At 45.3% G+C, this 16,209-nt stretch overlaps 1 protein-coding gene across 3 annotated transcripts; it reads right to left on the bottom strand.

Annotated features, from left to right (window-relative positions):
• Nucleotides 1-336: 336 nt before the first annotated feature.
• On the bottom strand, nucleotides 337-7,111 carry Pars2 (prolyl-tRNA synthetase 2, mitochondrial). Of its 3 annotated transcripts, none has more exons than XM_026382692.2 (2): nucleotides 7,037-7,111; nucleotides 337-2,680 (listed from the first exon to the last, which is right to left on the bottom strand). In XM_026382692.2, exon 2 carries the CDS (start codon nucleotides 2,651-2,653, stop codon nucleotides 1,226-1,228), a length of 1,428 nt encoding a protein of 475 aa, XP_026238477.2. In that variant the 5' UTR covers nucleotides 2,654-2,680; nucleotides 7,037-7,111; the 3' UTR covers nucleotides 337-1,225. The 3 variants fall into 3 exon arrangements, with proteins under 3 accessions (XP_026238477.2, XP_026238472.2, XP_026238470.2); XM_026382687.2 differs by lacking the exon at nucleotides 7,037-7,111 and adding an exon at nucleotides 6,919-6,963; XM_026382685.2 differs by lacking the exon at nucleotides 7,037-7,111 and adding an exon at nucleotides 5,695-6,909.
• Nucleotides 7,112-16,209: the final 9,098 nt, after the last annotated feature.

Raw genomic sequence — 16,209 nt, forward strand, 5'->3', positions numbered from 1 at the left:
TCTGGTTATGTTCCTAATCTAGTGTGCAGGAGCAAGAAAAGCAGGCAGTGTTGCTGTATGGCTCAAGTCCATTCCCAGTTTCCCATGGATTTTAGGCAGAGAAAAGCTCTTTATAGTCATTCCATTGTGGCTCTGGGATCCAACTCTGCCCTCAAGACAAGGTCACCATGGGGCTTGAAGTCTGCTGCTCACAGATGGTTAAAACATAATTTCCCAACCATGCTTTTTTCTTTTTTTGAGTGTGAAAACAGAAGAAAAAGAATGAAAAGGAACAGTAAGATATTCTAAGCAGTTAAAATAGAAAATGTTATTACCATTCAAATTAACATGAAAGGCTTAGTCTAATAGATTTTATTCAATCAAGAAAATCTTATCTCAGCTACTCAGGAGGCTGAGGCAAGAGGATCACAAGTTTGAGGCCAGCCTCAGCAACTTAACAAGATAATAGTGATAGGGATGTGGCATGGGGGTAAAGCACACCTGGGTTCAAGCCTCAGTATTCAAGAACAAACAAAAAGTCAATAAAGAAAACATGATCTCAGTGCTTAGGCCATCTCAGTAGGGTTAAGTCCCTGGAGGTGGTTCTTGGGTTATCAGGCAATTCAAATTTGTAGGAAAGTCAGACCATGGAGGATCAGAAGAACCAGATCCACCTATTGTGAGCCTCTTGTGGAACCACTCAGTGACAACTTTAAGGACTTCACAGAGTTCCAATTTCTCATGTAACAGATGGGAAAACTGCAGCCCAAGTTGGGAAGCAGACGTATCAAGCCACCAGTGAGTTGGTGACAATCAGACTCTTTCACTTACACTCTCAGCTTCTCAGGAGAGGGCTGGTGGGCCTGCTCTCTGGACTGAGTGAAGCTGAGGCCCCTGGCCTTCTGCCATTCCCATCCTACACAGGAAACTCAGCAGAGAAGGAAGTGACTTGCTCAAGGGCCAAGACTAGAACTTGGGACTCTTTCTTGCCTCTCAGCCTTCTAATAGCAGCTTCCAAAATGGTATGTAAAAGGAATGGCACATGGTCAGATGGCCAGCCCAAAGAAGGGAATCAAGTTAACAATTTCAAATACAAATAATCTGAACAAATGACTGGGTAAACACTGGTTTCTCTAACACGTTCTCACTTTCTATGAGTGGTCCTGTTCCTGTGGAGACCACCAGGAGGGGAGCATGGGCCAAGAACTGAAGTGTTAGAGTTAATACTAGGCTATGAGATGGGCACTTAGACAACTTGCACTTGGGTCAAGAATTCCATGACTCCTTCTTTGGTGAGGAAGAGCACCTCACCAGTGTTTTGACACCAAACCTCAAAATGTGCAGGGTCCTCCAGGGCCCTCTTGCCAGCAATTATCACGAAGGGGTAGCCGAGCTTGTTGGCATCTTTCAGTCTATTTCCAATGGTAAGATGGGTCCTGTCGTCCAGAAGGACCTCCCCATGGAGCTGAGGCAGAGCCTCTGTGATGTGGTCATACAGGTGCCCCATGAGCTCTGCAGCAGCCTCCTCCTTACTGGCTGCCTTAGGGGGGATGAGGCAGACTTGGTAAGGGGCCAGAAGGCGGGGCCAGCGGATACAATCTTCTGTAGAGAGAACTTCAATAGCAGCAGCCAAGATCCGTGTCACACCCAAGCCATAGCACCCCATTTCAGCCAGGGATGGTTTACCATGAGCATTGGTAAACTGGGCATTGAAAATGGAAGAATACTTGGTACCCAGGTAGAATGTATGTCCTACCTCAATGCCTTTCGTTTCAGTCAGTGGGCCCTGGCAGGCAGGGCAATTCATCTGTGACAAGCCTAGTGTCTCCACGTTGGCTGAGAAGCTGCAGCTTGGACAGACTGCAAGCCGGTCCTCTCCAATATCCACTGGTAGCTGGAACTCATGAGACATTGTGCCCCCAATACTACCCACATCTGCCTGGGCCTTGATAAATCGCAGCCCCAGCCTGTCAAATAGGCTGCAGTAGGCATCACACACCAGGCCATAGGTTTGCTGGGCAGCCTCTGGGGAAGAGTCGAAGGTGTACATATCTTTCATGTAAAACTCTCGGCTACGGAGAAGACCAAAGCGGGGCCTAGGCTCATCCCGAAACTTCCTCGTCACTTGGTACAGTAGAAATGGAAGCTGCTTGTAGGACAGTTTCTTCTGGGAGGCAATAAGGGCAGTAATGGCCTCCTCGTGAGTTGGACCTAAGCAGTATTCCTTACCATGCCTGTCTCTAAGTCTTAGCAGCTCCTTGCCCATCAGGTCCCAGCGGTTGGTGGCCTGCCAGAGTTCTGCTGGGCTGAGGCTGGGCATGCTGATTTTCTGCCCCCCAATCCCCTGCATCTCCTGGTCTATCACTCGCACAAGCTTCTCCATAGCACGAACGGTGTAGGGCAGGAGATGGTAACAGCCAGGGCTTGCTGGGAGGATCAGACCCACCTGCAGCATTAGTCGCTGGCTCTTACAAGTCAGGTCGCTAGATTTTCCCTCCACAGAAAGCACCTGGTCTTCCCGGAGGTTCTGTGGCTGAAACATGCGGGACAATATCAAGCGCTGCCCTCTCCCTGAGGCAGAGTGGTGACACCTGTGGGATATGTATCTGGAGAGCTGGTGGCTGCAGGTGGCCCAGGTGCATAATGCTCTGCATCTTGTCAGTAGCCCTTCCATGACAACCTGGCACAGGGAAGCAGGTACCTGGAGACAAATGAGTTGTGGGGAATGAGCTGTGACTGGGTTCTGAGTCACTAAGAAGCCACTCAGTCTGGTCTCCAGCAAACTTCCAAGTCAGCCACTGACTCTGTAGGTGTGAATCCTTCTATTTCTGATATTCTAGCAGATCAAAGCACTACTTCTCTTACCTTTTATTTCTTTTAAAAAAGTCTGTATTTTTTCTGGCTATGAGAGCATACTAACATGCTGTGGAGAAGCCACCAGAAGTGACTGCACGGCCCTGAGACCAGGCAGCCTGGATTCCAGACAGTCTTTTCCCTGACCTTGTGCCTTAGCCCCTGGTGCTCAGTTTCTTCATCTGGGAGATAGTAATAATGGGATCTATCTTGAAGGTTTACTGTTGGAATTTAGAAGTTCTTAGAATAGTATCTGGCAAAATACTATGAGCCTACTGATGTTTGCTATTATTGTAGGAAACTGAGGGAAAAAAAACTAGAAGAAAATCCACTATAATCCCTCAGGCAATTGCTGTGGACACTGTGGCAATCCCTTGTCTCTTTTGCAAGCCCTGCTCTTCCCATCTCTCACCCTGTTTAAAAATCAATTTCAGGTGCTTCGGCCCTCCTCCTTGCACACGACCTGGGCAGTCCGAATCTCCACTCCCCCGTGTGTGGCTCATCTCAAGTTTCAAACCTCCATATTGACCCCTGCCTGGAGAGCACACTGCACAGCTTACTTCCAACTCTGCACCACAGAATAAACTCAACATTTTCCCCAGACCTGCCTATCACACTGAATGGCACTGCAAACTGTCCTTACCAAACAAAACAAAATCAGAAACCTGGGTATATCCACTCTGCCCCTTGCTGTGGCCACATTCACCAGCCCTCTGGATCCTGTCATTCTTGTCCCCATCTCTATCTTCTCATCCTGTACCTCAGTCTAGGCCACTGTCATTTCATCTCCCGACTTGCATTCCTGCCCTCCTTCAATCTGTTCCCCCACTGCAGCCTTCAGGGAGGCTTCCAATACAATGCAGTCCCAGTATTTGTTGCTCAAAATGGCTTTCTGGTGACCCAAGAATAAGGTCCAAGCCTCTGAGCTTCAGGGTGTATACAGCATGCCCCTCCTGGCCATGTCACACCAGTGCCCGCTCCCTGTTCCAGTTTCCCCATGTGCCTCTTTTTTTTTTTTTTAAATATTTATTTATTTATTTATTTTTAGGTGAACACAGCATCTTCATTTTATTTTTATGTGATGCTGAGAAACAAATCCAGTGCCACACATGCTAGGCAAGCACTATACTACTTGAGCCACATCCCCAGCCCTCCCCATGTGCCCCTTAAACACACCGATTCCTCTGGGGAACACAGCCCTGTGCATCCCAACACCTACTCATGCTCCAGGCCTGAGGATCACTGCCTTGTTCTTTGGGAAGCCTCTTTTGTCCCTTTCTCCAGACACCAAACAACTGGCTTCTCCTGCATACCCACTGGTTCCCACCAAACATGAATCCTGTGTGGGGGATGCTCATTTGGCTCCTGATTCCTCCAGACACTCGGCTCTGTGTGGGCAAGGACCCATCTGTCCTGCTCACCACTGTATCCTTGGCACATGGCAAGACTTACTATATGCTGTCCAGTGAATAAGTATGTTTCCCTGTTATAAGATATTCACATATTTCTAAGAGCAGGACCACCTTACACTGATGGACTACATCAAAAACGATTCTCCAGTCACCAGAGTTGTTGGTTTTCTCTGTTACATATAATCTACAATGAACAGATCGCTTTCTTCTTTTTTGGTATATATTTGGGAAACATTTCAGGAAAGGAATTAATGAGTCAAAGAGCATAAACTCCTTTGAGGCTCTTGATTTACAGTGCCAAATTCAGCTGAGTACCTCAACTTTTCAGCACAGTCCCTGCAGCAAAGCTCTGGGCAGTATGCCAATATGTTACTGATGCCTCCCATCTTTGGAGTATTAGAATCCCAAGATTCAGGTCCACCACTTGTCGGTCCCCTTCAACAAGTAGCCTCATCAATTTCTCCTGTGCACTGTACAAATACTAAAAGGTTGTGAGGCACTACCATAGAGCCCTAGTGTGGCTTCACAGAAGTATGGCCTAGAAGAAGGCACATATGGATTCACCCCTGACTTCATCAACTTACATGAGGTCCAACCTTAGCTCAGTGGCCCAAGTAAGAAACTCCTTCACCTTTGACTCCTCCTAAAACAAGAAAGTCTCCGTAATTTCTCTCAGGTCCACCCACCTTTTTCTACATTATAATAGTCTAGTGATCCTGAAATTCAATGGAGCATCAGAATCACCTAACAATGAATATCAGCGCCTGTAATCTCACTGGCTCAGGAGGCTGAGGCAGAAGGGTCATGACTACAAAGCCAGACTCAGCAACTAAGTGTGGCCCTAAGAAACTCATTGAGACTGTCTCTAAATGAAATATAAAAAAGGGCTGTGGATTAGGTGTCCCTGGGTTCAATCCCCATACCAAACAAAACAAAACCAGAAAACCCACTGATTGCCAGGTCTCAACCTCAGAGTATCTGAATCAGTAGGCATAGGCTGAGAACTCACATTCCTAACAAGCATCCAGGCGGTGCTGATGTGCTGTTTCAGGGACCACACATGGAGAAACACTATAGGGACCCAAGCTGTGCACGTGTGCTGACTGGGACTATAAACTTCATGAAGACAATAACCTTGTCTATTTTATTCCAGGTAGTATCTGCAGCATCCAGCACAGTGCCTGCACACAGTGCTGAAAGTGTCTTTTTACCTGTCAGTTCAGTCTCCACATTACTGACAAAAAGGTAGCTGGTCGGAACACTCCACTGCTTATATTATATTATATTAACAACTCCCCATCATGTTTTCTCAGAATGGCATCAAAGCTTTTCATATTTTGATCTCAATACATCTTTTCCAGCTTTTTATCCTACCATTCCTTAACATGCCCCAAATTACTAATCATTCATGGAACAGGCCAACCTCCAACTCCCAGCAACTTCAACACACCATGCAACGTTTACTTATTTCCAGAAGCTTCCTTCAGGTCAGAGAGCCACTTCCTTCTCCGAACTCCTTTGGCACATGCTTCTTTGCAGTGTATTGTACTGCAGCCACTTCTAAAAAATATTTCTAAGTGTCTTAGTATTGGGAGTGAATGTTTCATGTCCTAATCCTCCATTAAACTATGAGTTCATGAAATTTATACACTCTTAGACTTACGGTCTGGCACAATGCCTAATATTTGGGCAATTATTAATAACATTTCTTGATTAAATATTAAAAATGAAGAGAACAGGGATGCAATGATATAACTATTTGTGTAATTTACATAAGAGTCTTAAGCCCTCCCCCACCAAATGTGTGCCTGTTCTCTGCTTACACAAACAGAATAATTAGTATTTTATCTTATTTTTCAAAATATTGGCCACAAACAATATAGTAATAGAGTAACAAATATGGTAACCAAATAGTAATGAATGGGACCAAAACTTCAAATCTAGCAAAGAGCCTCTGAGTCATTCACATTCAGCAAACTTTTACAGAGTACCTACTCTGTGTGGAGCTGCTGGTGCTTCCTCATCAGGTCTTTTAAAAGATTCTCAAGACTCCCAACTGCCCTGCATGCAATTCAATCAGGAAAGTTGTACAATAGTGTCGTATAACTTTGAAAGTGTTTACAAGAGTGCTGGGTGCACAGTTAAGTGCCATAATATTTACTGCTGGTAGTAGTAGTACCAGGGTGCTTGAGAAATCTCTCGTCAAGCAGAAGCAAATCGGCACATGGTCAACCTTGGAAGACAATAAACACTCCCCGCTCCCAATCCAATAAAACTGCAATGGAACCTCACACCGGGTTCTAAGAACTGGCTAGGCCTTCACTTAGGAGTGACCCTGAATCAGTCACTCCACTGCCGAGACCTGCTTTCCCATTCCTAGAACGGGAAGCTTGGCTCGACCACCAGGTGATTCCCGAGGCCCTTCCAGGGTCGGCTTCTAAGAACGCCGATTCTCATGACCACCCGACGCAGTCAAGGGCGGAAGTGCTGTCCTCACTTTTCCACCTAGAAACCTGAGACAAGGTGACCAGCCAGATCCATCCAAGAGTTCATGTGATTGTAACCCGCCCCAGTTCAAGGACGGGACACACGTAAGAAAACGAACACCAGGTCCAGGGTCCCCACGCCCAGAACCCTGGCCCGCTGCTCTCCTCCCGCTGTCATCCACGCTCACCACCAGCAGTCCCGGCCAGCGCCACCCGCTCGTCCACCCCGCAGAGCAAGCGCGCCTGCGCCAGCTCGCGCTAAACCCTGCCTCCAGACCTTCTCGCCAATCGCAAGGCCACACTCACGGGGATGGGGCGGTGCTCCCTGGACCATTCTGTGGTCGCGCGAGTGCGATTTTCCGGAAGTTTAGTCGAAGAGAGAGATGGGCTCTCCCCGAGATCATAGATTGGCCTGAATCAGTAGATCACCATTCCGGAAGTGCCCTCTAGGAATCAGGGAGGCTTAACTCTATGGTCAAAGCCAACTCTAGAAGATTTTGCCTTAGTGTTCTCTCCCACTACCCCTCCCCATTCTCCAATGGGAGTGCTGCTGGCTGCAATGTAACTATGACAACCTGCAGGCCATCCACCCGATGATTATTCAGGATTTCAATGTAAAATTTTTAAATTGTGAAATGGTTGCAGAGAGGCACTTTTATTAGTGTCCAAGATGGTCCTTAAGACACAAATTCAAACTTTCATTTACAAAATTTTTGGGGGGATCGACCTTGTATGATCCACTGACACAGGGAAGAGTGAAGTGAACAAAAACAGACAAAATTACTTATGTTCAGTGTAGCTTACATTCTAGAGAAGGAAACAATTAACAAACTAGTCTGGCGAAATTTAAGCAGTGCAGGAAGGGGGACTACAAGGACCGCAGTACTAAAGATAAATAGCATTTTAATACAATTATTTTTAAAAATAAAAATTAACACAAAAAACTACAGCGAAAAATTATCAAGATTTTAAATAATGACACAGTCTGTCAGCAGGTGTTAGTTGCTTTGGAGAAAAGCTAACTCAGGAAGGAGAATGGAGTGGGGATTTGAGAGGTGGCAATTAAAAAGGATGCTCAAGGGAAACATCAAGAAGGTGACATTTTAGCAAAGAACCCAAAGAGGTGAAAGACATCCTTGCAGATAGATGTCTGGAGGAAGAATATTCCAGACCCAGGGAGCAATATGATGTGCTTCTGAAGTGGCACCTCCTTTCTCCACTGAAAAGTTTTAACCGGGCCTCTCCAGAAATCTTCACCATGGCTGATTTTAGGACTGTCAGCAAAAGAGTCTCTGCAAAAGAGTTCAATGTAAATAAACTTCCTATTTTTGTGTTGCCCTGTTTTACTTGGCCACTGGCCGAGAAGATACCAGTACTCCAGTTGCTGGATACTCCCTTACTAGTTTTTGACAAACGTATCCAGTATAGTACTTTGTACAAATGTGCAAACAAGGCTTCTGGCCTTGAGCTGGGCTTCACAGAGCTGTCTACATTTTTAAGGTAAGTTACAAATGGGTTCCATGGTAACAGCTGGCAAGGGGAGGAAAGAAAGGGGGGAAGAAGCTCTCCCCTTCTCAGGTGTTGACCTTGAAGAGTTAACTTGCCCAAAACAGTGAAAGAAAAAGCTGCTTTTTTTGTGAACTTCTGCAGACTGTGAACTTCTGAGCCCCTGCCCTTACATGCTGGGTATAAAACTCTGAAACTCCCTGAACTGGGGGTTCAGGGGATTAATTGATTACAGCAAAAGCTGTACCCTCTGAACCTGGCTGCAGCCAAATAAAACTGTTTCCTGCTATCTTCAGTGCCTTGCCTCGTTTGTCCCTAAACACTTCAACAAGAGCTGCATGTTTTATAACTCTACCTAATAACAACTACAGTATATAGGATGCCTAAAATGTGCCAGAGCAGATGTAAGACACTGGTGACTCTGATGCTGACCCAAGCAGCTCGCTGCTCTCAGGGAGCTTCCAGGAACCATGTCATGATATCAGTGGTGGGGGGAGGGGGCACTAAGCAAAATCCTGAGGAGCCTGGAGAAGGAGGGCTTCACTGAGGAGGTGAAGATTAGCAGGACAAGAATGGCAGTGGGAGTGGAATGGAACATCCACGCAGAGGGCCTAGGACACTCCAAGGCACAGACTGGGAAATGATGAGCCAGGGTGAGGAGGTGTGGGATGTGGTGGAAATTATATCTTTATTTCTTTTTTTCATTTTTTTTTAGTTGGAGTCGGACATAATACCTTTATTTTATATATTTATTTTTATGTGATGCTGAGGATCGACCCAGCTACTGCTGAGCTTCAACCCCAGCCCTCATCTTTATTTCTTTACAGCTTTTAACACCATCTTGAACCTCAGGTCAGAGCAGTGGTTCTCAGCCTTGACTATACTGGAATCACCATGTGCACCCCCACACACCCCACCCCACCCAAGGTGCTAGTAAGAAACTGATGTGACTCCATTTTGGAAAAAAGTTTCTACCTCAAAGCCTTTCCAAGGAGAGGGGAGTGACCCTTGTCCTTGGAAAAACCCACAGAGAGCTCCTAGGCACATACCCACCCTGCTGAGTTGTTTGTCTGCAAATAACAGGAGAGATCTGTGGCACCAGGTGTCCCCGACTCAGTTAGGCTAGGCGAGGACCCATAGCAACCCCCTAGCAACCACCAATCAGCATGAGACAGGGAAAATACCTGGGATGCCAGATGATCCCCTAGTTATAGTGGTTGATAACATGTTGAGAAACCATGTAGTTTGGAGACCCCTCGTGGCTTAAACCAATCAGTTCAGAGAAATCCCCCTCTTGTACAAGAGCTGCATGTTTTATAACTCTACCAAATAACAACTATGGTGTATAGGATGCCTAAAATGTGCCAGAGCAATTTGGGTAGCAATCACCCCTACCCAACTTGTTCCCGCCAGTGATGTGCTAATCAATGTTAAGAGTTGTTGTTTGACTTTCCCGAAATGTGATAATGATTTGCTGTGTGATGTTGTGACACATAGAGTATCCCCCAAAACCTATAAAATCTCACTGAACAAAGAACCGGGACTCACTCCCTGGGACCACTGTGTCGGGAATGGTTGTGAGTCCAGGCTCGAGCTTGCAATAAAGACTCTTGTGTGATTGCATCGGATTCGGCTCCTGGAGGTCTATTGAGGTCCCACGAATCTGGCATTACACTAGCTATCAATCTGAGGTGAGCCTGGGCAGCAATATTTTATAGTCTTCCCCAGAATGAGTTCAATGCGCAGGCAGCTGGTCTACAGAAATGTCCCTAGACAGCCTAGTGAGGAGAATTCAGGGGGACGGTGGGTGTACCGTATCATTACAATCACAGATTAGCAAAATGCAGCTGGGCTGGAAAATACCAGGGCACTAGGAGGCCAGGCAGAGCTGAGTGGACCTGAGCTCTGTCTATAGAAGCCCTGCTTGTCCTCTGTAGCCCAGGACTAGGGGTGGGGCTTTCCCTAGGCTTTGAAGGGATGTACTGGGGCCACATTCCCCACTCCTCCTTGGGGGAATGCAAGGCCAAATCAGCTTCAGAATTTCCCGTGATTCACACTTCTAAAGTAGCCTTTTATTTCTCCATGCTCCCTTACATGTTATTACATCCCTTCCAATCCTGGAAAAGCCAGGCAACCAGTCTTCTGTACCCTGAGGTGTTAATTATTTCTCAATTAGCAGTTCCCAGGCTGTAGAGCATAGTGGTGTGGAGAGGCCTAATGACTTGCTGTGTTTATAAACCCCCACATCTTCAGAGCACTTACTAGTGGTAACTAATTAATGCTCACGACCCTCTTGGGAGGCAGGCCAAGAAAGCTGCATTTTACTGAGGGTTTGCAGGAAACGCTCAGCCTGGAGCCGCAGAACCTGGTCAAGACAGCCATAGTCAAAGTAGATTTCCTCCCTGCCCAGAAAGTCCAGAGTGGTCGAGACCCAGCATCTGGCCCTGTCACTGCTAGCAACTTCCTGCGTGACATTTCATACACACACACACACACACACACACACACACACACACACATGTAAATATATATTTTTTAGTTGTTGATGGACTTTTATTTTATTTATTTATGTGCAGTGATCAGAATCAAACCCAGTGCCTCACACATGCTTGGCAACTGCTCTACCACTCACTGAGCCCCAGTCCCAGCCCCCTGCCTGAATTTCAAGCCATCAGTTGCTCAGCAATTTATTGGATGTCTTGGTTTACAGAGTTCACTCATGATTAAAGCCCCACAAGTTAAAAAAAAAAAAAAAAAAGAAAAGAAAACCGGAAAAAATTCACTCATATATTAGTTATCAAAAAGGAAAATGAGCAGGACACCATGGCACACACCTGCAGGTGAAGGTAACAGGATTGCAAGTTTGAAGCCAGCCTGGGCAACTTAGAGAGATCCTGTCTTAAAATGAAACATAAAAAGGGAGTGAGCTGGGGATGTAGCTCAGTGATAGAGCACCCCGGAGTTCAATTTCCAATACCGAAGAAAGAAAGGAAGGAAGGGAGGAAGGGAGGGACGGAAGGAGGGAGGGTCATTTGCACTGACAGAGTCCTTGCTATGTGTTGTCCTTATGTACAGGAGCAATATTGAATATTTTCCACCTGTATCCAATTATATCCTTACAACACTTCATTAAGTATGAACATCATTGTGATATCCCTTTTATAGATGAAGCAACCAAAGTTCACAAGGTTGGTTAGCTTGTCCATGGCCAACAAAACTACTAAAAAGGGAAGAAAGGAAGCACGCTCAGGTCCGCCAGACATACAGCCCCATGTCTGCACTCACAGCTTCCAATAGCAGCTTACTTGTAGCAAGCACATTTTAACTCAAAACCAATGTTGTGTGAGCACAACCCAAACAGACCCTGTCATCTGAGTTGGTCCCTCTGTCTAGAAGCCTGCTCTTCAGGGCCTAGCACAGTGGTACCCTCTTTAGGACCCCTTCTGCTATAGTTTGGATCTGGAATGTCTCCGAAAGGTGCCAGTGTTAAAAACTTGGTCCCTAGCTCTGATAGGGTGAGTCTTAAGGCAGTGGAGACTTTAAGAGGTTATTGGGGGGTATGCCCTTGAAGGGGTTGTGGGACTTCAGTTTTATGCTTTTGCTTTCCTGCTATGAGGTAAGCAGCTTGCTCTACTACATGCTTCCCACCATGATGTGCCGTCTTGCCATAGGCCCAAAAGCAATGACTGGAACCTCCAAAACTATGAGTCAAATAAACCTTTCCTCTTTTTAAGCTAACTGTCTCAGGTATTTTGCTACAATAATGAAAAGCTGACTAACACATCTTCCTTGAAGTCCCACTAGCAGGGACTCTCCTTCTCTGGACATCACTCATGATTTTGTTGAGTCCCTCATCTGGCCTGGGGCATATCACAGTTGCATGTGTCCTAAGTGCAAATCCTTGTTTTATAACTCACTTCCTACAAACTCATGGGTGAACTACTTGACCTCCCTGAGCCTAAATTCCTCATCCTTAAAACAGTAGTGCCATCTCCCTTGTGGAGCTGTGATGAAGATGAAGTGAGTTAGGCATGTAAAGGGCTTAGCTCAGTGTCTGTCTCCTCCATAGCCTAGTTGCATCAGGGCTGTGGGGTAGGTTGCAGGAAGGTCAAAGAAAGTGTCTAGAGACAGACAGCACAGGATACATGTGGTCTATATCCTCAGTTCCACACCAGTTCCTGTTCAGAGAGGGGTTTATGTGTAAGGCTGCAAGAGCAGTGACATCATCAGCCTTAGCTTGCTTGTATGACCAGCATCCCAAGGAGTGACTGTGCAGTGTACATGCAAGAAAGCATCTTTCTGCTGATAACACCAACTTGCCCTCGTTCCCAGTGTGCTGGAGAGAGAGCCAGTGTCCTTCAACCCAATATGTATCTGGACTTTCTGACCCAAGCTTGCCCTTATTGTTCCCTTAGCTTGGCTTGGTTTTGGGGAATAAAAAAGGGACATACAGGGACATGATATTTAAATGTCCCCCTTTGCTTTAGGGACAATACACTGGCACATAATCTGGGTTAGATACTGTTTCCTATTACTCTTGTTAATGTGTTGATAGTGCCCCTGGCTGGCATGTGCCTGGCATACGGTAGGTCATGTGGCACATAACAAAAATTTTGTCTAAATCTTCAAAGTGCTTATTAAGTAGACAGTTCTTGTATTCTCTCCTTAGCTAGCCAAGCTGTCCTTGAATTTGTTTTTTTTAATTTTGTTGTTGTTGTTGTTGTTGTAGATGGTCACAATAACTTCATTTTACTTATATGCAGTGCTGAGAATTGAACTCAGTGCCTCACGCATGCTAGGCAAGCGCTCTACCACTGAGCCACAACTCTAGCCGGAATATGGGTTTTCTATAACCTCAGAGGGTTTTTAAAAATCTTGTGTCATATTTTAAAATATTTTTTGGAATAGGTGCTAATTATATTTTAATAACAAGATTGGGAGGGTGTGGATTCTATTTTTTTGGTACTGGGGATTGAACCAGGGGCTCTTAAACACTGAGCTACATCCCCAGCCCTTTTCTGTTTTTTTTATCTAGAGACAGGTTCTAGCTGAGTTGGTAGTGCCTCGCTGTTGCTGAGGCTGGCTCCCAATCCTCCTGCCTCAGCCTCCTGAGCTGCTGGGATTACAAGCATGTGGCACTGTGTGGGGGATCATAGCTCCTTTAGCATTTTATCCATCAACCCCACTCACACCTAACCCAAAGGAGTTTACAGACACACAAGGATCCAGCTCCAGCACTTACTGGCTGCGTGACCTGGGGCATGTAACTAGACCTTTCTGGCCTTTGGCTACTCTATAATGGGGACAGCAGCCTCTTGAAATGTTGTGAAGTGCAACAAACATTAGAAAACTTTGTGACCTGAAAATGTTCTATAGATAATAGTGACAGAAACATATGGAGCTCATTTTTTTTTTTTTTTTGTAAGAAGACTTGTGTAATGAGATAGTGATTTGTAAGCAATCAAGTGGGATTATTATGTGAAGCAGTTGAAGGGCATCTTACCTAGTGGTCACTCTAGTCTGAACTATGGACCCTGCTCCAGCATGGCCCTCCCTCTCATCTGTCATTCCTCTACCTGGCAGGTCCCCAACCTCCATCCCCACGGTTCACTCCTTCAGGTCTTTGCTACAGTATCACCTGTGCAGCCAGACTTCCCAGACACCGTTTCTCTTCTCCCTCTTCCTCCCCTCCCCTCTCCTCCCCCTCCCCTCCCCTCCCCCTCCTTCTCCCCCTTCCTCTCCTCCTTCTTCCTTTTTTTTTTCTTTTTGGTACTGGGGATTGAACCCAAGGGCACTAATTACCAAAAAATAAAGAAAAGATGTGAGGGCCATATCACTATTATTTATACAGCAATTTCAGGTCACAAAGTTGCTCCAGGAAGGTCAATCTTTGTTTGTTCAGGGTTTCAACAGGTTGGATGAGGCCTACTCTCATGAGGGATGGCAATTTGCTTTACTCAAAGTCTACAAAGATTTTAAATGTTAATTTTTTTTTTTTTTTAGTTGTCAATGGACCTTTATTTTATTTATTTATATGTGGTGCTGAGAATTGAACCCAGTGCCTCACACATGCCAGGCAAGTGTTCTACCACTGAGCCACAACCCCAGCCCCCAAATGTTAATCTTATCCAAAAAACAAAAACAAACAAACAAACACAAAACACAAACACCCTAGCAGAAACATTCAGAATAACATTTGACCAAATATCTGGGCACTCTGTCTTATCTTGGTCCATTTGAACTACTGTAACAAAATATCAGAGACCTGGCAACTTATAATGAATTGATGTATGAGTTACAGTTCAGGAAGTGGTATTTTTTTTTTTTTTTTTAGACAAGATCTCACTAAGTTACTCAAGGCCATGCTGAATGCTGAAAGCTGGTCTTGAACTTGTGATCCTCCTGCCTTAGCCCCCTGAGTTGCTGGAATTTACAGGCATGAGCTACAAAAAACATTGGTGGCTGTCTGAATTTTACCTGTGCAATATATTTTGTCCACCCCTGGACTAGATCATGGCCTGGCACAGTAAACTGGCATTGTAAACTGTCAATACATTTTTTACTGAATGAATAAATGAGCATAAGATACCTGATACAGTGCCTGGTACACAGCTGGTACTCAATGAATACATACGCCTTCCTATAAAGTCAGAGGAGTCATCACAGGACCCGCAAGAAAAAGGTATTTCTGTCTCTTGTGTGGTTACTTTGTGCAGCCCAGTTCCCCTGGAGTGACCCTGTGCGTTTATGTCGCCGGGAATGCGACATAGATGAAGTTGGAGAATATCATGCTAAGCAAAATAAGCCAATTCCACAAAGCCAAAGGCTGAATGTTTTCTCTAATATGCAGATGCTAATTCACAATAAGGCGGTGGGGTGCACTAGAGAAGAATAGTGTTACCTTAGATTAGGTGGAGGGAAGTGATGGGAGAGAAGCCATTCAAATAAGGCAAGGGGTCAGGTTTCAGGGGGCTGTCAGCAGGTTGACTGACATCTAGGTAGGCCACACCCAAAGGCAGAGCAAGAGAAGGGGACACACAAAGGGTGTTTCCATGGAACATTCTATCCCAAACAGGGCAAAGGGGTAATATCACAAAGGAACAGGTGAGTGTAGCTCTATCCATGGGGCTGCAGGAAGGCACGCCTACACATGAAGACACATTCTGTTACTTTGAGAATCGGGCAGCTTGTGGCCAGATCACAAATGTGGTCAGATCACTAGGAGTGACTGACAGAGCCTCAACTGATCAGGGAAGGAAAATGCTGGTCACTCAGCGCAACAGCTCCCCACACATCCATTTATGGCAAATGCCATAATTTCACTTTTTTTTTTAAACTGAATAATATTCCATTGATTATATAGACCACATTTTCTTTATTCACTCATCTATTGAGAGACACCTAGGTTGGTTCCATAGTTTAGCTATTGTGAATCGAGCTGCTATAAACATTGTCGTGGCTGCATTTCTGAAGTATGCTGATTTTAAGTCCTTTGGGTATAAGCTGAAAAGTGGGATAGCTGGGTCAAATGGTGGTTCCATTCTCAGTTTTCTGAGGATTCTCCATACTGCTTTCCATAGTTGTTGCACTAATTTGCAGTCCCACCAGCAATGTATGAGTGTACCTTTTCCCCAACATCCTTGCCAACATTTATTATTTCCTGTATTCTTGATGATTGCCATTCTGACAGGAGTAAGATGAAATCTTAGAGTAGTTTTGATTTGCATTTCTCTAATTGCTAGAGATGTTGAATACTTTTTCATGTATTTGTTAATCCATTGTATCTCTTCTTCCATGAAGTGTCTGTTCTGTGGACTTTATTTTATTTACTTACATGCAGTGCTGAGAATTGAACACAGTGCCTCACACATGCTAGGCAAGTGCTCTACCACTGAGCCACAACTCCAGCCCCTAAATATTAATCTTATCAAAAGCCAAACCAAACCAAACAAAAACACCCTCACTGAAACATT

Source organism: Urocitellus parryii, chromosome 11, assembly GCF_045843805.1.
Source record: "Urocitellus parryii isolate mUroPar1 chromosome 11, mUroPar1.hap1, whole genome shotgun sequence".
Classification (NCBI taxonomy): Eukaryota; Metazoa; Chordata; class Mammalia; order Rodentia; family Sciuridae; genus Urocitellus; species Urocitellus parryii.